Source organism: Gossypium hirsutum, chromosome A10, assembly GCF_007990345.1.
Source record: "Gossypium hirsutum isolate 1008001.06 chromosome A10, Gossypium_hirsutum_v2.1, whole genome shotgun sequence".
NCBI classification, from domain to species: Eukaryota; Viridiplantae; Streptophyta; class Magnoliopsida; order Malvales; family Malvaceae; genus Gossypium; species Gossypium hirsutum.
In genome coordinates, this window is record NC_053433.1 from 108933417 (window position 1) to 108953852 (window position 20436).

The window sequence follows — 20436 nt, forward strand, 5'->3', positions numbered from 1 at the left end:
TAGGGTTGGGGTTGTTACAAAGAAAGTTATGTTTTCAGTTGGGGTTTGTTCCTATATTAGTTTTAAATACGAATGCCTGATCCTATTTTGTTTTTTTCTGTGGATGATTAAGGTATAGTGATTTTTTCTCTCAGGCTAAAATGGCTCTAGGGTTTGATATAGTTGGGATGGGTTAAGATCTTTCATTGTGAGCTTAATTTAGAAGAGTCCTTGCAATGAGCAACGTGTGGCTATGAGAAGATGGGGAAGGGGTAAAGAGGGGGAACAATTTTGTTGATCAGAACTTGGGTAGGCGCATTGATCCTATATTGGGAGTAAATTTGGAAGGGGATCTAAATATCGTATTTAGTTTTGATGGGAGGTCATCAAAAATATATGAACAAACGAATATGGAACATGACTCAGAAGAAAGTGTGATTGAATGGGGTGATGGGAAAAAAAGGCCTAGAAGGGAAGGTGATAAATCTGTTGATAGGGAGGAACTGGGATCTCTTATTTTTAAGAGTAAGAAGGTGTAGGAAGTAACCATATTATATCAGCGGCTGCCAAGAGGTAAGTCGACTAGTCGTAATGAAAACATTTTGTTGGAATGTTTGCGATTTGGGGAGGCCACGGACAGTCAAGAGACTTCGACATATGCTGAAGGTGTATAATCCCAAAATTGTCTTTTTAATAGAGACTAAATTAAATTCTAGAAAGATAGAGAATGTTCGTAGGAGGTGTGGTTTTTTGAACAGGATTGATGTTACAGTTGATGGTTCTCGAGGGGGTTTGAGTCCAGCTTGGAGAGGAAATTCCACAATCACTTTGAGAAGTTTCTCGAAATACCATATTAATATTGAAGTTAAGGAGGGTGAGGAGGGGAGTAAGTGGAGATTTACAGGTTTCTATGGGACCCCAGATTCACGTCATAGGGATGACACATGGAACTTACTTAAGACTTTAGGTCAATCCCAAAATCTCTCTTGGTTTGTGGGAGGTGATTTTAATGATATTTTGGATGCCTTTAAAAAGAAATTAGGGATACCTAGAGAGGAAAGGCGAATGAAAGCTTTTAAAAAGGTTCTTAGTGATTGTCAGCTGGTGCATGTAGGATATTCTAGACCATGGTTTACTTGGGATGGGGGTAATCTCCCGGAAACAAATATTAGGGAGAGATTAGATAGGGGGTAACAAATAAAGGATGGATGGCTCTGTTTCCTAATGCAATGGTACGCCATGTTCCACGCTGTTTTTTGATTACTGTTCGCTTCTTATTCAGTTAGAGCAAGTTGGATATAATCTTTGACCTAAACGTTTTCATTTTGAGGCATAGTGGGTGTTGGAGGAGACTTTTGAACAAGAGTATAGGAATCAGTGGGAGGAGGGTGACGATAATATTCATGTTAAGTTGGAGAGGGATTGGGCTGGCTTGGGGAGATGGGCAATGGAAATTAGACTGAAGAAAGTGGGTAAAAAAAGTTAATAAGAAAGCTTGGAGTTCTAATGGAAGGGGATAGAGATAATGATAATGTAACAACCCGTTCTCAGTTAAATCAGAACATTGGTTTCGGGACCTCAAATCTGAGTCTGTAAGAAAAATTACGTTAAAATTATTTTATGGTTCATCGTATGATAGGAATATCGTATAAAAATTTCGTTAGGAAATTTTAATGATTACATATTTAATTGATAAAAGGACTAAATTGCATAAAATGAAAAAGTTAAATTTTAGTAGCTAAAAGGATCAAATAGCTATGGAATTCAAAATTGGAGGTCCTTATATGACAAATAGACCATTAAAAGGGGTTAGTAGATAAGTATGACGATTCATCAATGGAAAATTAAATAAAAAATGACAAAATTGGAAAGATAAAAATAAAGATGATAAATAATAAAATAAAATAAAATATCATCATTTATATCATCTTTCCCAAAATTAAATACGTGGAAACCCTAACTAAGAGAAGAGAACTCAAGCAAGCTTACTTGGCTTAATTGGGTAAATAATCTTGTCCCTTTTTAGTAATTTTTATATTTTCGAGATCGTAATAGCTTAATCAAGCTATCTCGGGGATTAATTTATAAAGATATAAAAGTATTAAAGTTTTTCCATGGATGAATATGCATGAATTATGAAATTTATGGTAAAAAATAAAAGGTTGCTGATAGATAAACAACTTTTCTAAAGTGAATTTTAATGAAATTGTAATTTAGAGGCTAAATTGTAAAGATGTAAAATTTATGGAAAAATTCTAAATTTTATGAATTACATGGGCTACAAATGTTACATGTAAAAATCGGTTAGGCTTGGAATAAGGGTTAAATTGCATAAATTTTATTTTTCTGAGCCTAGAGACGAAATCGTCATCAATTAAAAGTATAGGGGCAAAATGGTAATTTTTCTTAAGATGTGAATTGAATTGAACTGAATATGAATTGTGTTAAATTGAGTTAAATTTACTCGTATAGATTCGGTTAGACAAAATACAGAATTAGATCAAGAAAAAGAGAAAGTGTTGGATTATTAGACAACAAATCAACGAATACTTGTCAAGGTAAGTTCGTGTAACTAAATTGTGTATATTTATATATTTGAATTGAATGTTGTATATGTGAATTGTATAAATGTCATATATATGAAATTAATTGCATATCCGACAAAGCCCGATAAATGTCAAGTCCTGTTTGAGTAAATAAAATTCAATGGATACAGGATTTCTCGTATTGGTTGTGGTCCTGCATATGTTGCGAGCACACCACAGCTCGAAAGAGCGTCCTGTTATTAGCCCTTTCGACCTTCCCGTTATATGGTTCTTGCAAGCTTTCCGATAATAGCTCTTCGAAGCATCCCAATCGTTGTGATTCTGTATATGTTGTAGACACACCACAACTCTTATGAATGTCCCGTTATATAGCTCTTCATGAGCTTCCCGATTAAAGGCTCTTTGTGAGCTTCCTTATTAATGGATATCCAGAGCTTCCCGATATATGGCTATCTGGAGCTTCCCATTAATGGCTCTTCGAAGCTACCTGTTATTGGCTCGCATGAGCTTCCTGATTATGGCTCTTATGAGCTTTCCGTTATATGGCTCACATGAGCTTCCTGTTATATGGCTTGAGAGAGGGCTTCCCGATTATGTGCTTTAATGAGCACTCCCGCATATGAATTGACGAATTACAGTTTGTACACTTCAAGTGTACTACCTGTGTATCCATTGATATTTCTAATAATTCAACGGTCAAAGTTTCCACATGTAATAATCTGAATTTGAGATGAATTATTATGGAAATGTACATGTTATATAGATATATGATGTGGAAAGCATGTGTATATGAAAATTTTTACATGATGAGCTCATTTTTTATTCTTGATATTCACATGAAGTATGTGACTAAAATGTTTCTTGAGATTATATGTGTTTAGGCAAATTGCTAAATTTTCTTTGGATGAATTTTGCATACTTACTTTAAATATAAATGAATGGTAAGTTAATTTCCCATTATACGAACTTACTAATTATAATATGTTTATCCTGTATTATTTTTCTTGTTTTATAGTAATTCAGAAGCTTGAAGTGGTTGGAAGCTGGTCGGAGTATCATCACACTATCCTTCGGCTCATTTTGGTATATATAATAAACTAAATTTTGGTATAATGGCATGTATAGGTTCAGTTGGGCCATTGATGACAAATATGTGTTTTGGTTATAAATAGCCATTAGGATGGCTTAAGTTGGACATACTTTTGTTAAGTATATATTTGTGTGGCTTCTTCATGTTTTTTGTATTTGATGTGGTTGAGTGATGGATAAGTTATAGGCATATTGATGTATGAGATGAGATAGTATAGTTGGTATAAGTAAGCAAATAGATGTTTTCATTAATATGGTAAATTTGAATGATGAGAAATGAGGATATATGACATGTTTATGACTTGATTTTGGTTAATTTAATAATGTCTTGGATTGGTTTTTGAATGTGTTAAAATGTTAGTGTATGTGGTGGACTAAATAGGTGAGAAATAAGGCTTAGAAATGGCCTTATTTCATCCACACGGGCGTGTTTCTCAGCCATGTGTGACACATGGCCTACCACACGAGCGTGTGTTTTGGTCATGTGTCCCCTATTAAAACAGAATACTAAGGATTTTTCACACGACCTAGCACATGGGCTTGTGGCTTGGCCGTGTAACTCCTGCACCTACACACGGCCTAGCACACGGGCGTGTGACTTGGCCATGTGACCCAAGTTAGAGAGTTACACGAGTATAGACACTGGTTGGGACATGGCCATGTGCCCTATTTTGAATGCCCACACGGCCAGACCACACAGGCGTGTGTCCCCTGCGCCTTGAAAAATTTTGAGATTTTATGAAAAATTCTTTGGTACCCAGTTTAGTCCTGACTTGTTTCTAATGTATGTTTTGAGCCTCGGTGGCTCATATAAGGGACTTTATGAATAATTTCTGACATGAATGTTAAATAATATGAAATGTCTATATTTATTCTGTATATTTCGGTAATGCTCCGTAACCCTATTCTTGCGACGGATATGGGTTAGGGGTGTTACAAATAACCTTGTGGAACTGATTGGTACTAAAGTTTAGTTAAATTTACAGATTGATAAAGATGATTTTTCTTGGGAACAAAGGGCAAGGGTGAATTGGCTGAGGTTAGAGGATAAGAACACGACTTTTTTCCATAATTTTGCCTCTCAAAAAAGGAGAGAAAATAGAATTAGTGGCTTGCAAGAGGGGATGGACGATTAATGAGAGGGGAGACTGAGATGGAAGGCATTGCTAGGAATTATTTTCAATCCCTTTTTGAGTCAAAGGGGATTGGTGATAGGGCCATATTCTATCTGGGGTAAGACAATGCATCTCTAATGAAGTAAATGATTTGTTAACAACACAATACACAGAGAAAGAAGTCGTGGAGGCATTGAATAGTATGGGTCTCACGAAGGCATCAAGGGACGATGGCTTTCCGACTCTGTTCTATCAATGGTGTTGACATTTTGTTAGGAATGATATTTCCTCTTATTGTTTGGAGGTATTAAATGAAGGTAAAATTTTAGCTCCTTTAAATGTTACAAATATTGTACTGATTCCTAAAATTCCATGCCCAATGAATTTAGCAAATTTTACGCCTATTAGTTATGCACAGTTCTTTAAAAGATGATTGCTAAGTGTTGGGAAATGTGCCTATATTATAGTAAACATGTAACTATTTTTTATTTATTTGAACAATGAACAAATAAATAAAATTAATTTCAAATTTCACTATTATATCTTTTGTATTTATATCTTTTATATTTTGCATGCATAACAAAATCATGACAAGCAAATTGATTGTCTAAGTTCAAACTGAAAATAAGTGGCATTGTATGAACGTTTATATTGCGAGAAAAAAAACTTACTTCAGTGGATAATATAAATGAGTCTGTAATCCCATAAAAGAATCAAAGTAAGCATTTGATTCAAATACTGAGAAGGATTATTATTTCGTCTACAATTCCAATTGGAGAAATGACTAGTCCTGGCTATCGAAGCAGATGACTCCACAAATAGAGACATAGATGTATTCATTGGTAGAATGATACATTGGACTAGACCCAAGATGAATTAATTCTGATTCCATTTGTGAATTAATTCACTTATGTCGTTTATGGTGTGATTTATCTAAATCCTGAGTTAGTCACTGACAATGCTTATGCAACTCATGTGCTTTGATATAAGTAGAGGCTTATACTCTAAAGATGATCGAACCCATAGCCAGTATGCTGGATACCTGACTTGTGTGTGACATGGCTTTACTAGCAACAATGAAATTCATATCACAATTAAGGAGTAATGATATCCTCTTATTGGCATTGTGTGGATTGATAAATATAGAACGTGGCCACGGGTTGCTTGTTCTCAAACGAGTAATTTATCATAGTCATTTGTTAACAATAATCATATTAATCATTAAGTAGACACAATGGTGACAATGAGATAAAATAGGATTCTATTGAGTGAACGAATTTAACTTGAAGGAATCAATGATATCATATGAGGGTAACACATACATGATAAGGTCATTGGATAAAGCAGTTGGATGAATTGCTTTCGTAAAGAATATACAATAAGGAGTTTTCAATCATGGTACTTCTTGTGAACTAACTCCCTAATTAAATAATTGCGAATTATCGGAACAATACTTCTAGACATAAATGCAATCACTAGAGCCTAATTGTATATGTCTGATTGGTCCCTCCGCTAGCTCAACAAAGCTCGATCGGACTGTATTTGAATCAGAAGAAAATTCTACAACTTTGGGAATAATTTAATTGAGTCGATTTATTTGATGTGGAATTAAATTAGGTAGGCGTGTGAATTGTTCAACTAGAGAATTTGAATAAATAATTTTATTGAAAAAATAATTTGAAAAATCTAAGTGATCTTTGGATAAATTTGTTTTAATCAAGTAAAATTAAATTAATCAAATCAATTAAAATTAATATGATATTTTTGGAAGTTAATTTTCAAGTCAGACAATTTGCTCAATGGGTAATTGAACTTGAATATTGGACCTGAGATCGTAAATTGAGCCCGGAAATACAAAACTGAGACCAAGATCCAAAAATTGGTCGAATCGAGCTCAGTATATGAAACCAGGCCGACGGTCCAATCGATGGCTAGACTAGACCCGTCAAGTCGTCATTGACCCGGACCAAACTGACGGCAGCTGAACTGGCTTGGGGTACAGTAAGGGTGTCACACCTACATCACCGGACACAGCGGTGCCAGTGGCTGTGACGGCAGCTCCTGGTGACCGGCTGCAGTTGGTCATCGGTAGTTAAGCAGTGCAAGGGTTAAACTCCTACTGGGACTCTGCCAGAGAATTTGATTTTAGATTAATTATTCCAAAAATAATATTATTTTAATAGTTTAATATTAAATTTAATTTAGTACTTATCTTAATACTATTTTATTAATTTAATATTAAAGTGATTATCTTAATATTAAATTTAATTTAATGTTTATCTTGTAAATAAACATTCTATTATTTTAATAAGATTTTATATTAAATTTAATCTAATATTTATCTTGATATTTATTATATTAATTTAATATTAAAGTGATTAATTTTAATCATAATTGAACTCTCTAAACTCTCCCTATATAAAACGAGCATTGGGTCATTATTTACATATACTTAAATTTAAGAGAAAGTTATAAAGAGAAATTTCTCTGAAAAAAATTATTCCATAGAATTTCTAAAGATATTTTTTTTGATTTACAACTTGACCCAAAAGTTTAGAGAAATTGTAAAATTACCCCACTGATAATTTTTGTGAAAAATTTTCTGATTTGAAGCAAGTCCACACTTGGTAGACGCAGGCTTGAGGATAGCAAAGAAGACTACTCAGTCAAAGCGCTCATCCTAGACGAATCGAAAAGGTAAAATTTTGATTAAGTGTTTATTACTTTAGATATCACAACCAAGATCTTGTTTTGGAAAAAAAAATTGAACTCTATTTTCCCTAAATTTAATTTCAGCTGCATTTTCCAAACTCATTTTTCCAACACTACGATGGTAGCCAATCGATTCCAAAGGGTGTTGGAGGATTGCATTGATAGTTTAAAGCTACTTCAGACCGTCAGAAATCATATGCAGATTTGAAAAGAAGAGATATAGAATTTGCGGTTGGCGATCGAGTGTTCTTAAAAGTTTCACCATAGAAGAAAGTATTACGGTTTGGTAGAAAAGGGAAACTAAGTCTAAGATTTATTGGACCGTATGAAATTATAGAAAGAATTGACCCTGTGGCTTATCAGTTAGCTCTGCCTCCAGAACTTGAGAAGATTCATAACGTGTTTCATGTGTCTATGTTAAGACGGTACAGATCAGATCCTTCACGTGTGATTCCTCATAGTGAAATTAAGATATATGACCAAATATGACTTACTCAAAAGAACTAGTAAAAATTTTAACTAGAGAAGTTAAAGAATTACGGAATAAACGAGTACCATTAGTTAAAGTGTTATGGCATCGTCATGGTTTGGAGGAGGCTACCTGGGAAACAGAAGAATCGATGAGATCACGGTACCTGAACTTATTCTCAGGTAACAAATTTTGAGGACGAAATTTCCTAAAGGGGGAGAGTTGTAACAACTCAATTTTTAGTAGTGTCAGAAACAGTGGTTCGAGATCACTAAAATCAGACAAATGAGCTCGTAAATTTTATTATTTAGTGTTTATAAGCAATTTATGAATTTAGGAAAAACTATGAATTAGTGATTTATGTTTTAGAAATATTTATTAGATTAATTGGTTTCGAAAACAAGGAAATGAGACCTCGATTTCAGAAACTAAGTTGTAAATATTTTTATAAATATTTATAGAGTGTTATTAGGTTAGTATTAAAGTTTTCTTAGAAAATTTTAATGTCTTGATAGTTAATTAATTAAAAAAGACTAAATTGAAAGAGGTGCAAAACTTATAAATTAAAGAAATAGTGACTAGATAGCTCAAATAATAAATAAGAAGGATTTAAAGAGCAATTGGGCCTAATTACATAGATTGGACGGCAATGATATAAAAATTAGTAAGGAAATAATTTGAACTACGGACAAAATTGTAAATTTTGTAAAATTAAACAAATAAATAAATAATTAAAAGAGTTTCTAGAAAATTCTTCATATTTCTTTAGCTAAAAACACCATAGAAGATCATTAGAAGCTGATTTTGCATATTCTTACTTCAAGTGAGTTCAATTCATGCTTTTTCTTTGAAATTTTTATGTTTTAAGACTTTTACAATTAGATTCAATTGTCTATTTCATTAGTTTTTGATTTCATGAGTGATTTTGAAAGTTACCATTGATGATTTTTGGAAGTTTATGATGAATTAATATGTATTTGAAGCTTTAATTTTACTCATATGATGATTTTATCAAGTAATTTCAATAGAAATTAATTATTAGGACTAAATTGTGAAGAATAAAAGAATTAGGGTTTGCTGTTAGATTTCTATGAATCAAAGGCTTTAAAATAACTTAGAATAATGGAATAAATTGTTAATTGAGAAAAAATAGCTCAATTGGTGGGAAAATTGATAATGGACTAAATTGTGAAAAACTGTAAAAGTTGGGGTAAATGTGTAATTTAGAAAATTTCAGGGCATAAATTGTGAAGTTAATTAGAATTGAATTTGATGATGATGAATGAATAATTTTGTATTATAATTCAAGTACCCAAAGACAAACGTGAAAAAGGAAAATTAACAGAATAGTTCCTGAATTTCTATAACTTCTACAAACTACCCTAGGTAAGTTCATATGGTTGAAATTTCATGATTAATTGTTAATTTAGGAACGATATAATGTATTATTTTGTATTTTTGTTATTGAATTATGATTATTGTAAATATATGAAAATTAAACTGAAAGTTCAAATTAAGTGGAATGCAGGATTGAGTACGACCGTCCTGTGACACAAGATGAATTGACGGATAAGACCATGGTTGGACCATGGTAATTTTTGAATGTAAGACTATAGCTAGGCTATGGAATTTTAATGAAAAGACCATAACTGGGTTATGACACATTAAACGTAAGACTATGGTTGGACCATGGCAGCATATGTATACATGTAAGACCATAGCTAGGCTATGGCAACCTGATGATAAGACCATAACTGGGTTATGGCATTACGAGTGCAAGACTATGGCAGGGCTATGACAATTGTGTAAGACCATAGTTAGACTATGGCATCAAGAAAACGATGTATTCATATCCGTAAGACGTTCTCTAATTTGACAAAGATTGTTAAGTATAACATGGATTAATGTGAAAGAAATTAAATAGTTATAGATATTGAGCTCACTTATGTGAATTCATCAATTGAAGTTGTAGTTGGCAGGAAATGTTGTGAAATACTTAATCTAAATGAATTATTTAGTATGTTTAGTAAGATTTATATTTAAAGCCTATGACCTTACTAAACTTCATTAAGCTTAATCGGGTTGTTTAATGTTCTTTGTAGATTAACGAGAGGTCAGAGGATCGAATCAACACATCAAGCCACACTATTTAGATTAATTTGGTAGTTTTTGTAATGTAAATTTTGGTTTATATGGCATGTATAGAGTTGGTTTGACAATGAAATAGATTGAAGTGTGGTTGTGAATCTTAAATGTTTCTATGTAAGTAGTTAGAAATAGAATTTGATAAATCTATTGAATGAGTTAAATAGGTAGGTATAAGCAATGGAAATGTTTGAGATGTTATGTCATGTTGAGAAAATGTTTTGACTTGTATTGGTTGCATGGTTGAGATATATTGGTATATGAGATTGTTGTGCGCAGGTTGATGTTAAAAAGGGTGAGAAAAGTGGCCTTAAAATGGCCCATTTTCGTCCACAAGGGCAGAGACACGGACGTGTGTCTCAACCATGTATAACACACAACCTGACACATGGGCATGTGGTCTGACCGTGTGTCCCCTGCACTTTGCACATAGGCGTGTGGTTAGCCATGTGGCACAAGTCAGAGAGTGACACGGGTAAGAACACGGGCTGAGACACGATCGTGTATTTCACATTGAATGCCAACACGGCCTAAGACACAAGCGTGTCTCCTGGCCGTGTGAGCCACACGGTCTGGCCACGCGGGCGTGTGTCCCCTGTTTCTAAGAATATTTTTGACATTTTGCGAAAAAATTTTGAAGTCTTCGATCGAGTCCTATGTACTTCTAATGCCTATTTTGGGCTTCGAGAGACCATATAAGTGTTTTATGAATGAATTATGATATATGTATTAAAGATTATGAAATGTTTATAATTAATCTGTAAAGTTCGGTAATGCTCCATAACCTTGTTCTGGCAACGGATATGGGTTAAGGATGTTACAGAAATTCAATTTACTAATCATGTGAAAGAAACAATGACTTGGTTTATTCGGTGGGTAAAGATTATATTTCTGCAATGAAGAATATGAGAAGAGAGAAAAATAAAGGAGAAAAAGAAAAGGAAAATAAAGAAATAAAAAGAAAAAATTAAATTTTTCAAAAAAAATAAAAGTATATGGACTAGTTTTAACAAATGAAAAACATAGAAAAACTACGTTAAAAGAAACACAGAAGGGATGAAAATAGAGGGAGAAGGAGAAGAGAATGAAAAAAAAGGAGAGGAAAGTTCAAAGAACATAAAAGAAAAAATTAAATTGCTCAAAATGAAAAAATATAGAGATCAATTGTATAATTTAACCTAAGTTTTCGTTTGAAATGATGATTTAACGTGCCATGTCATCTTATCATTACATCGTTAACGACAATTAACACTTAGTGACTAAAATGTCACAATACGATAATGTAAGTGACTAAAACTTAACATTTCAAATATAAGTGACTAAAATGTAACCTGAAGCAAACAAAAGTGACTATTTTAGTAGTTTACCCATTAATAAAATAATTTAAAATAAATTTATATTAAAATTAAAATAAGTAATTTTTTTATTTGTGAAATAAGTCATTTGGACAAAATTGGACAAACCGACTCAAAATTCAAGCTTGGAATTTTTAAAATTGGGCTGTGAACACTTTTAATTTTGTCACATCCTTGTATATCTAGCTATTTTAAATAATAGTATCCTTAAAATACTTTAATTTTTTTAAAAAATAAATTTTTAGTCCTTAAGTTGAAATTTTATAATGATTGAGATATATGTGTATCTTTGTTTTCTCTAAATGCCAAGATCAGGCAAGGACTTTGGCTTCAAAATTGAAAAAATTATAATTAAGCCTCTCTAAAAATGATAAAATATTAAGTCAATAAAATGTTACAATTATAGTTCAGATCCCTAATTTATATTTCAATTTTCCCATTAAACAATAAATTTATGGTTTAACCACCCTAAAAATTATAATTTTTGAAGTTATTATAATGATAAAATTACATTTTAATCCAATTATTGTATTATGCACTAGTTAAATTCAAAATCGAGTTAAGTCGAATATACAATGATAGAATTGTATTTTAAATCCCTAATTTATAATTAAATACTAACACACAATAATAAATTTATTATTTAACCCCTCTAGAAAGGGTTTAGATTTGCTCTGGTTTTTAAATCAAATGATAAAAATTTTTCTATATTTGAACCTAGTACCTTATGTTATAACAGAGTTTTCTCTATTAACTTTTGGGTAAACTACATCCAAAGTCACTAAACTATTAATAAGTTTACATTTTGGTCACACAACTTCAAAAAGTTACAAAATGGTCATTAAACTACTTGAAAATTTTCATTTAAGTCATCGAGCTGTTAAAATTGTTCTTGTATGACATTTTATGTTTGCACCACCTACACCAATCAAAAGCTCTCATTCTCATTCTCTTCTACAGTCTAGTTTTTTTTATGAAACAACTTTGAATGTTATGAATATACGAATCAAAATCCAAATACCTTTTCTTTTATCTCCAACGATGACTATCAGATCGACTTAGACCTAAGGTATGTTCTTCTACTTGTCGATGGGTATTGACCTATTGTATCAATCGACGGATCATCGTTTGGAGCCCGCTAGCTAGACTTCAAAAAAAGAAAACCTTAACAACCTAGTGACTTAAATAAAAACTTTTGAATAGTTCAGTGGCTTAAATGAAAACTTTTGAATAGTTCAGTGACCATTTTGTAACCTGTAACGCCCCAAAATTTATATTTCTGATTCTGTTAGAATATGACACAAATATCTGTCTGCTTTAGTGGTTAAGTGTTCTAGGTGTGTGTGAGAAGTCCCAAGTTCAAGCCCTGCCTTTGGCAAATCTTGATGTTTTTCTGAATAAAGCATTAATCTGGTTCAATAGGCTTATGTTTTATCGTTGTAAAACCATATCAAATGGGCCTGTTGGTCTAGTGGTTAAGTAGACTGTCAGTTTGCTAGAGGTTTTAGGTTTGAATCTCTGCATGAGTGTAGGAATATATATTTTTTACTCGGTGAGGTGGCTTAGAGTTTGAGTTATCCTGGAAATCTGTGTAGTGGATGGTTGAAATAGAGTAGGTAGTGGGATTTGGGTGATCAGTTTCCCAAAATTCTCTCTGTAGGAAAAAAAATTATTCATTTCCCCTCCGGTTTCCCCTTTCTTTCTTTTTGCCTTATGCCAAAATTTTCCCTTATCTCTCATTTTCTGAATTTTTACTTTTTTTGTTACTGAAATTGTATCGTCCTTTCTTCTTCTTCGGTGTTTCTTTGCACAATATCGGCAAGTGAAATTGTAGTATTTTGTAAGATGGGTTTTCTAGCACACTAGCTGGGGTTATATTGACTTTTTGACAGCGGCATATAACGAGAATTAGGGCTCTCTTCGTACCGGTTCGTAGTGAATCGATTCGAATTCCTGCGTTAAGTGTTCATCGTTTTAGGGATGAGTATTTTGGTTTCAGGATTTCGATTTTTCGCAAAGTAAAACTGATTGTGGTGTTGGATTGACAATATGTAGGTTCTCGAGTGCTTGGGGTGCGGTTTAGCTTCAATCGAAACCAGGTGTGTACTCCAAATGCACTGAAAACGAGATTCGACGAAAGCTAAAAAGCATTCTGTTGACGCCACACGGGTGTGTGGTCGTCCGTGTGGTAGGCCATATGGCAGTACACGAGAGTGTGTCGACGAACCAGGCCGTGTGTGCGCGAAATGAGGGTGACAGACACAACTTTGTGATGGCTGGCGAGGCCGTGTGCGAGACACGAGCTCGGCCAATTGGGCCGTGTGGGCCATACAGGCGTGTAAAGTTCTGGGCCAGGCCGTGTGGTCCATTCGGCCAAGGCTAAATTGGGGCGTGTGGGCTACATGGGTTTGTGGGCCACATGGGTGTGTGAGCCCATTTTTCTTCTGTAGGGTTGCACGGGTCGCCTAAGTCGGTTGTGATCTGTTGTAGGGTCGATAATCATTACTTAGACCTCTGTTCTGTGATGTGATGTTGTGATGTATACGTTAACATATTACACCTAGCATGTATAACTACAGTGTTCTGAAAATAAATGTATGATTTGTTTATCTACATTATAGCATTCCATATGGTATGATACATTGCATTATGGTGGGTTTGATGAAGTGAATGAAGTATCTGAAAGGCTTCAAAGCTAAGCTGCATATTTATGACATGTGCCGCATTACAATACTTTATGGTGTGTAGGGTTAGATGGGTCGATTTTATCCCTATATTTGGTGTGCAGGGATAGGTAGGTCGATTTTATCCCCAAATGGTATGTTGGGTTGGACGGAGTTGGTGTGCAGAGTTGATGGGCATGTTCTGTTTTTCTGATCTATTATGCATGCTATATCTGAGATGAGCTAAGGCCTTGAGTATAGGTCTGATTCTGTTCTGAGTGGGCTAAGGCCCATATCGGTTCTGTAAAGGGTTCAGGCCCGAGTGATGTCTGTATTCCGTTATCTGACTGTATGCATGCTGAACTGTGGGTAGGTACACACTGAGTTTGTGAAAACTCACCCTTTATTTGTTTAATATGTTTAGGTAATCCCTAGCAGTAGATGGATCGGTGCAGCGGAGGACTCGACGGTGACCACAGCCACCTACCCATGGGTTTTATGTTTTAAATGCTTTACCACGTTATTTTATTATTATTTTGGGGATTTTTGCGTTGTAAATATGGACTTGGACTGTTAGTTTAGTTTGGGTTTTTGAACTGTGATAGTGGAATATAAATTGCAACGCTAAAGCATGTTTTTTAAAAAAAATTAACTAAGGTTTTCATAAATAAAACGGTACCAAGAGTTAATTGGATTTTATAACTTCTGCATACGAGTAAAAGATAACAATTTGACAGATTTATTTTTATGTATCAATACGGTTTCCAAAAACACTCTCATGTGACATTGCCGGATTCGACCATAACATCTAGGCCGAGTTTGGGGTGTTACATAACATTTTGAAGCTGAGTGACTAAAACGTAAACTTACTAATAGTTTAGTGATATTGGGTATAGCTTACCCTTAACTTTATTACTTTATACCACATTGTCAAGGGACTTTCTTGATGTCTAACCATATTGATCAGTTTCATCCATCATGCTCTTATCATTACGCGCAAATAATATTCCAACATGTTGTCCTTTATATTAAGGTAAACTAGATCAGTAATCACCCAACTATTCAACTCATTCCTTTTTGGTCACCAAACGTTAAATGGATAACAGAAAGGTAGCTTTTAAAATTGACATAATAATAAATTTAGCCCTCAACATTTATATATTGTGCCAATTTTAGTATTGTTTTTTAAGAATTTATCCTTCAATGTTTACACATTACATAATTTTTATCCTTTTTTACAAGAAAACATTATTTAATATAGAACGTGTAAATTAGAAATAAAAACAAAAAATAAAATTTGATTATTATTAAACTAGATAATCCCTAAAGACATTGATTTCCTTGTACTTCAAATGGCTGAGAACTTGATATTTCTCAATGACAATTGACTCATTTTTTGTTAGCTTGAGCTAGTTGCCATTGATGAAGCAAATCCAAACTTAAAAAAATTGAAGTTGTTAGAATTAATATGGTTAAAATATACCATAAGTCCTTATACTATTCATAAATTTAAAATTTAGCCCATGTACTTTTATTTCTAGGAGTTTTGTCCCTTTACTTTTCATATTTAAAAATTCAGGTCCAATTGTTAATACTGCTAAAATTATTTTATTAAATTTAGGTTCATCACAACACCATTTTTTTTAGTTACATGGCTATCAAGTGAGTATTTTTTTTAACAATGTTAACAGTTGGACTTGAATTTTGAAATCTGAAAAGTAAAGGGACTAAATTCTTGGAAATAAAAGTACAGGGGATAAATTCCAAATTTGTGAAGAGTACATGAACTTATGGCACATTTTAACCAATTAAAATTGGGTTGAATTACGAAGTGGGTACTTCTATATTTTGAGGAATTGAATTGGCTATTTTTCAAAATTTGGGTTGTTTTGTTTCTTATTATTGTTCTTCATTTCCATTGAGTCAAATGCAAGGACAATGTTGCAAAAGGACAAAGTGGCAACACTCTATTTTTCTTATCTGCCTGTAAAAATTTTCTTTTGATGCCAGATCCAGCAATCAGTAATACGAGTTCATCCATGTTTTTATTTGAACTCTCAAGTCCCTTAAACGTTCAACTTATCCACTCCCTGGACTCAACTAAGCTTCTGGTGACTCTGGTTCTGGAAGTTGATGATTTTAGAGGCAATTTCATATTCCTTTTAACAGCAGGTTAGTTGAACAAGTAACAAGGCTTTTTGTGTTCGCAGAAGACGATAATAACGATGACAATAATAACAACAACAACAACAATAATAAGAGTTGGTCAGCTGAACCAAAATCGAACTGTTCAAGCGTGAATCTTATGAAATCTTTGAAGAGTGAATCAGTGAAAACCAAGTCATCTCAGCCATTAGTGTTCAATCTAATGATGGAGAATAGAAGTATCAAGAGAAAAGAATGAGAAAGGTGAAAACTATGATCTTGGTTGTTTGAGTCTTTCTATGTTTTAGGCAAAAGGGTCACAAAGAAAGCAAAACTATAAAAAGGATCAAATTGCATAATATGTAAACATTAAGGGTTAGTTTTTCAAAATCAAGACTAAATTGACATAATTTATAATGTTGAGGGATAAAGTTGCTATTATACCACTTTTAAAAGCTACCATGTCATATTTCCAGTAGCCATTTAATGGCTGGTGAACCAAAAAAAAAACAAATAGTTAAAGAACTATTTTGTAATTTTTTATAGTTAAGTGATCAAAAAGAAATTTACTAATAGTTAAATAACTATTACTGTAATTTACCCTTTTAACTTACAGATGCGGTTGATAGAGAGTTAGGCCATTGTATAAGGATAAACTTATGTTGAAAAGTGTGCACATATAGATCCGCAACCAACCATGTAATTAACAACCTCCCTATGTTTTTCTTTCTTTGTTATTAAATTGTCCACCATGTCTACTGTATTTAATGGAGTTTGCCTAAGTTGTATTATAGCTTCACCCACTTTGTTTAATTCCTTCTCCCATATCTTAAATTGGTACTTAAGTTGAGTTTTGAAGTTTAATTTGATATCTGTATTTTTATTTTCTAATTTAATGTTCAATTTTTTTCTGTCCTAATTAAACACTTGAGTTTGATTTAATGTTCAATTTGATAAATGGATTATCTTTTTGTCTCAATGAAATGTCTATATTTTTTATTAGAGCACATTCAAATATTAATTAGGTCACATGATACTATTGGTCTAAATATCAAATTAAATATTGAAATCAAATCTAAGTACGAAATTGAACACTAAAACTAAACAATAAGAGTATGTTTGGTTGGGTGTATTGGCATAGCCAATACACCCCTAATCGGTGAGCCCACTTAATCCCATGTTTGGTTGGGTGTATTGCCCTAATACGGGCCTATTACGTTACGTACGCAATCCTCATTTTCTCTGCTTCAATGCTGATTTCCAATCCCTTCCAAAATAAAGGATTAGCTAATCGGTGTCTGTTTTACCCTTCCCAGCAGAAATCGTTCTCTACCCCACCCTCTCCCTCTCCCTCTCCCTCCCAACATCAACAGAAGTTGCCACCGAACCAAACCTCCACCCGCTCAGATCTTTCGCCGACTTTCATCTTGGCATCTTTCACCAACATCAACAGAAGCGGCAAGTGCTTCTTCTCTTTTTTTACTTAATTTGGATTTTTAATTTTCTTCATCATGATTGTTTTGTTGACAAAAAACAGATTTGTGTTCTTCAACTATGGTGGGTTTTGTCTGTTGAAATTAGGGTTTTTTTGGGGATAAATTATCAATTCTCCTGCATTATCATTCTATCTTGTATCCTTCAGTTGTCTGTTGAAATAAGTCTAGTTTGGAGTAGAAAGTTAAAAATGCGTGGATTAGGCTTCTGTTTTTTTTCCCTTTATTTCGCCATTCAAACTTCATGTGTGGTGAAGCCGTTATATAATGATAAAGTATGATTGAGTTTATAATGTCGTAATTACATGGTGGATTTTAATTTCTAAGCAAGAAGTTCTGTGGCTGAACTTTCTGTTTTGTCGTGGCCAAGCAGGAGTTTTAATTGTGAAATGGTCTCTGAGGATACTGTCCATGCATTAAAAATGAACAGCTGATTAATAATCTTGACAACTGTGGAGAACTTCTGATCTATTGCATTCTCATTTTTTGGAGTTTCTGTTTCATTAGATCAATTCATTTTATACAACTTTTCTTGCTTTTGTTTGAATATTTGTTTTATGCTGTTTCTCTTTTCTTGGATTTTAATTTTGATCTAAAGTCACTTGATTTTTGGATTTTAGTTTTGATCTGAAGTTACTTAAAAAGTAGCATCTATAATCTTCAAGATGTTCGATTTTCAGTATTTCTGGGTCTTATTATGGCTTGTTTGTCGAGAAATTCTAATGTGTGGTTTTGGATATAGGTTTAGTTGAGGCAAAAGTACCATGTAACCTTTCAGTTGAATGTTTTACATGTGGAGTAGTGTATAATCTATCATATGTTTTACACACTGCTGGGAGGTACTTAGTTAAGCGTTTTAGAAAGGCTCAGTGCCCCATTGTTGAGAGGTTTACAAACTCATTGATGATGCATGGCCGAAACAATGGAAAGAAACTTATGGCAGTCAGGATTGTGAAGCATGCTATGGAAATTATTTATCTCCTGACTGATCAGAACCCAATTCAAGTCATTGTTGATGCCATTATCAACAGGTGGCCTATATGACCTTTAAGAATTTCCTTTTTCAAATGTATCACTAGCTGACTTTAATCTTTAAAGTAGCAGATGATGTTAATTAAAACATCTTCCAATTCTGGGTTAGCTTTGTTGGATCAATCTTTGATAATCCTTGTTGATTTTTGATTGATATAACAGTGGACCTCGTGAAGATGCTACTCGTATTGGTTCTGCTGGTGTTGTGAGGCGTCAGGCTGTTGATATTTCTCCTCTTCGTCGAGTGAATCAAGCCATCTATCTCCTCACCACTGGTAATCGTGAGTCTGCATTCAGAAACATTAAAACTATCGCTGAATGTTTAGCTGATGAGCTTATTAACGCAGCAAAGGGATCATCTAACAGGTAAATAACAGCCTTTGAACTCCCGTGTTTGAACCTTATTTTGCTTTGAAACTAGGAACTGTCCTTGCAATCTCATTTATTTACCACAGCTTGCTTCATCATTCTCGTGTTGTTTGTGCAGCTATGCCATCAAGAAGAAGGACGAAATCGAGAGAGTTGCCAAGGCCAATCGTTGAGGAATTGGTAGGACTTTGCATAAACCATGGCAGTGGACACTTCTGTTTTTTATTCAGTACTTTATAAGTTACCTATTTTGTGTTCCGAACATAATATGAATGTTTCGTTATTTAAGTTGAGATGTTATTGAAGAAAGCATATCCTGTTTTGGTTATATATGTTGTACTTATTTTGCCATGGTTTGAAGCTGTTGAGTTCATCTTTGCTGCAAACAAAGAGATGAGAGTGCTTGATGTGGTTGTTTTGACCACATTAAATCGCCCTGCCTGTTGCTGATAATTAGTACTTAAAAAAGAGACAATTAAAGGAAGAAATCAAATTGAGTTTTTCCAATTATTGAGCAGATGAAATTATACAAGTCTTTCAAAAATATTGTTTTGAATTTCTAACCCAGCCAATAGAAGCAAAGAAAAAAAATATTAATTGGAGCAATTGTACAAACTTCTATTTGAAGTTAAATACAAAGGCCGTAACACTATTGAAATCAAGCCTTTCAACCTGCATTAACAATGGAAGAGACTGCAGTTCATCAACGTCAAATTTTATATGTTTTATGAACATGATTCTCTCTATCTACAGATAAAGAAAATTTTTTTTGGAACTTTATACTACAAAAGTCGATTTAATAATCCCCGTTCTAATACTGCTTATGTTGTTTGGCTTGTTTCAGTTGGAAATATAATTTATTAGTTATAATTATTTTAAATTTTATTAAATCATATATTTTAATTAAAATATATTTAATATTAATTATTTCAAATTTTCTTTTATAGTATCATATATTATGATTTGAGTAAATTCATATAAGAATATTAATTATTAAGAATTTTATTAAATTATATATTTTAATTATAATATATTAATAATAATTATGTTACTTTATATTTTACAGTATCATATATTATGATTTGAGTAAATTCATATAAGAATATTAATTATTAAGAATTTTATTAAATTATATATTTTAATTATAATATATTTAATAATAATTATGTTTAAATATGATTAAATTATTTATTATTGATATTAATAATCTTATTAAAATTTAAATAACAATAACAATAATAATTTACCAAAACAAATTTTTGCTAATTATAAGAATTTTATTAAATTATATATTATTAATTAAAATATATTTAATAATAATTAT

The 20436-nt window shown here is 32.8% G+C and overlaps 1 protein-coding gene across 1 annotated transcript; it reads left to right on the top strand.

Annotated features, from left to right (window-relative positions):
* The first annotated feature begins 1187 nt into the window (after nucleotides 1–1187).
* Nucleotides 1188–19619, top strand: LOC121208092 (40S ribosomal protein S5). The gene is made up of 6 exons (XM_041078595.1): nucleotides 1188–1211; nucleotides 1316–1451; nucleotides 16084–16245; nucleotides 18454–18742; nucleotides 18906–19109; nucleotides 19231–19619. Exons 1-6 carry the CDS (start codon nucleotides 1188–1190, stop codon nucleotides 19283–19285), a joined length of 870 nt encoding a protein of 289 aa, XP_040934529.1. The 3' UTR covers nucleotides 19286–19619.
* The last annotated feature ends 817 nt before the right edge of the window (nucleotides 19620–20436 follow it).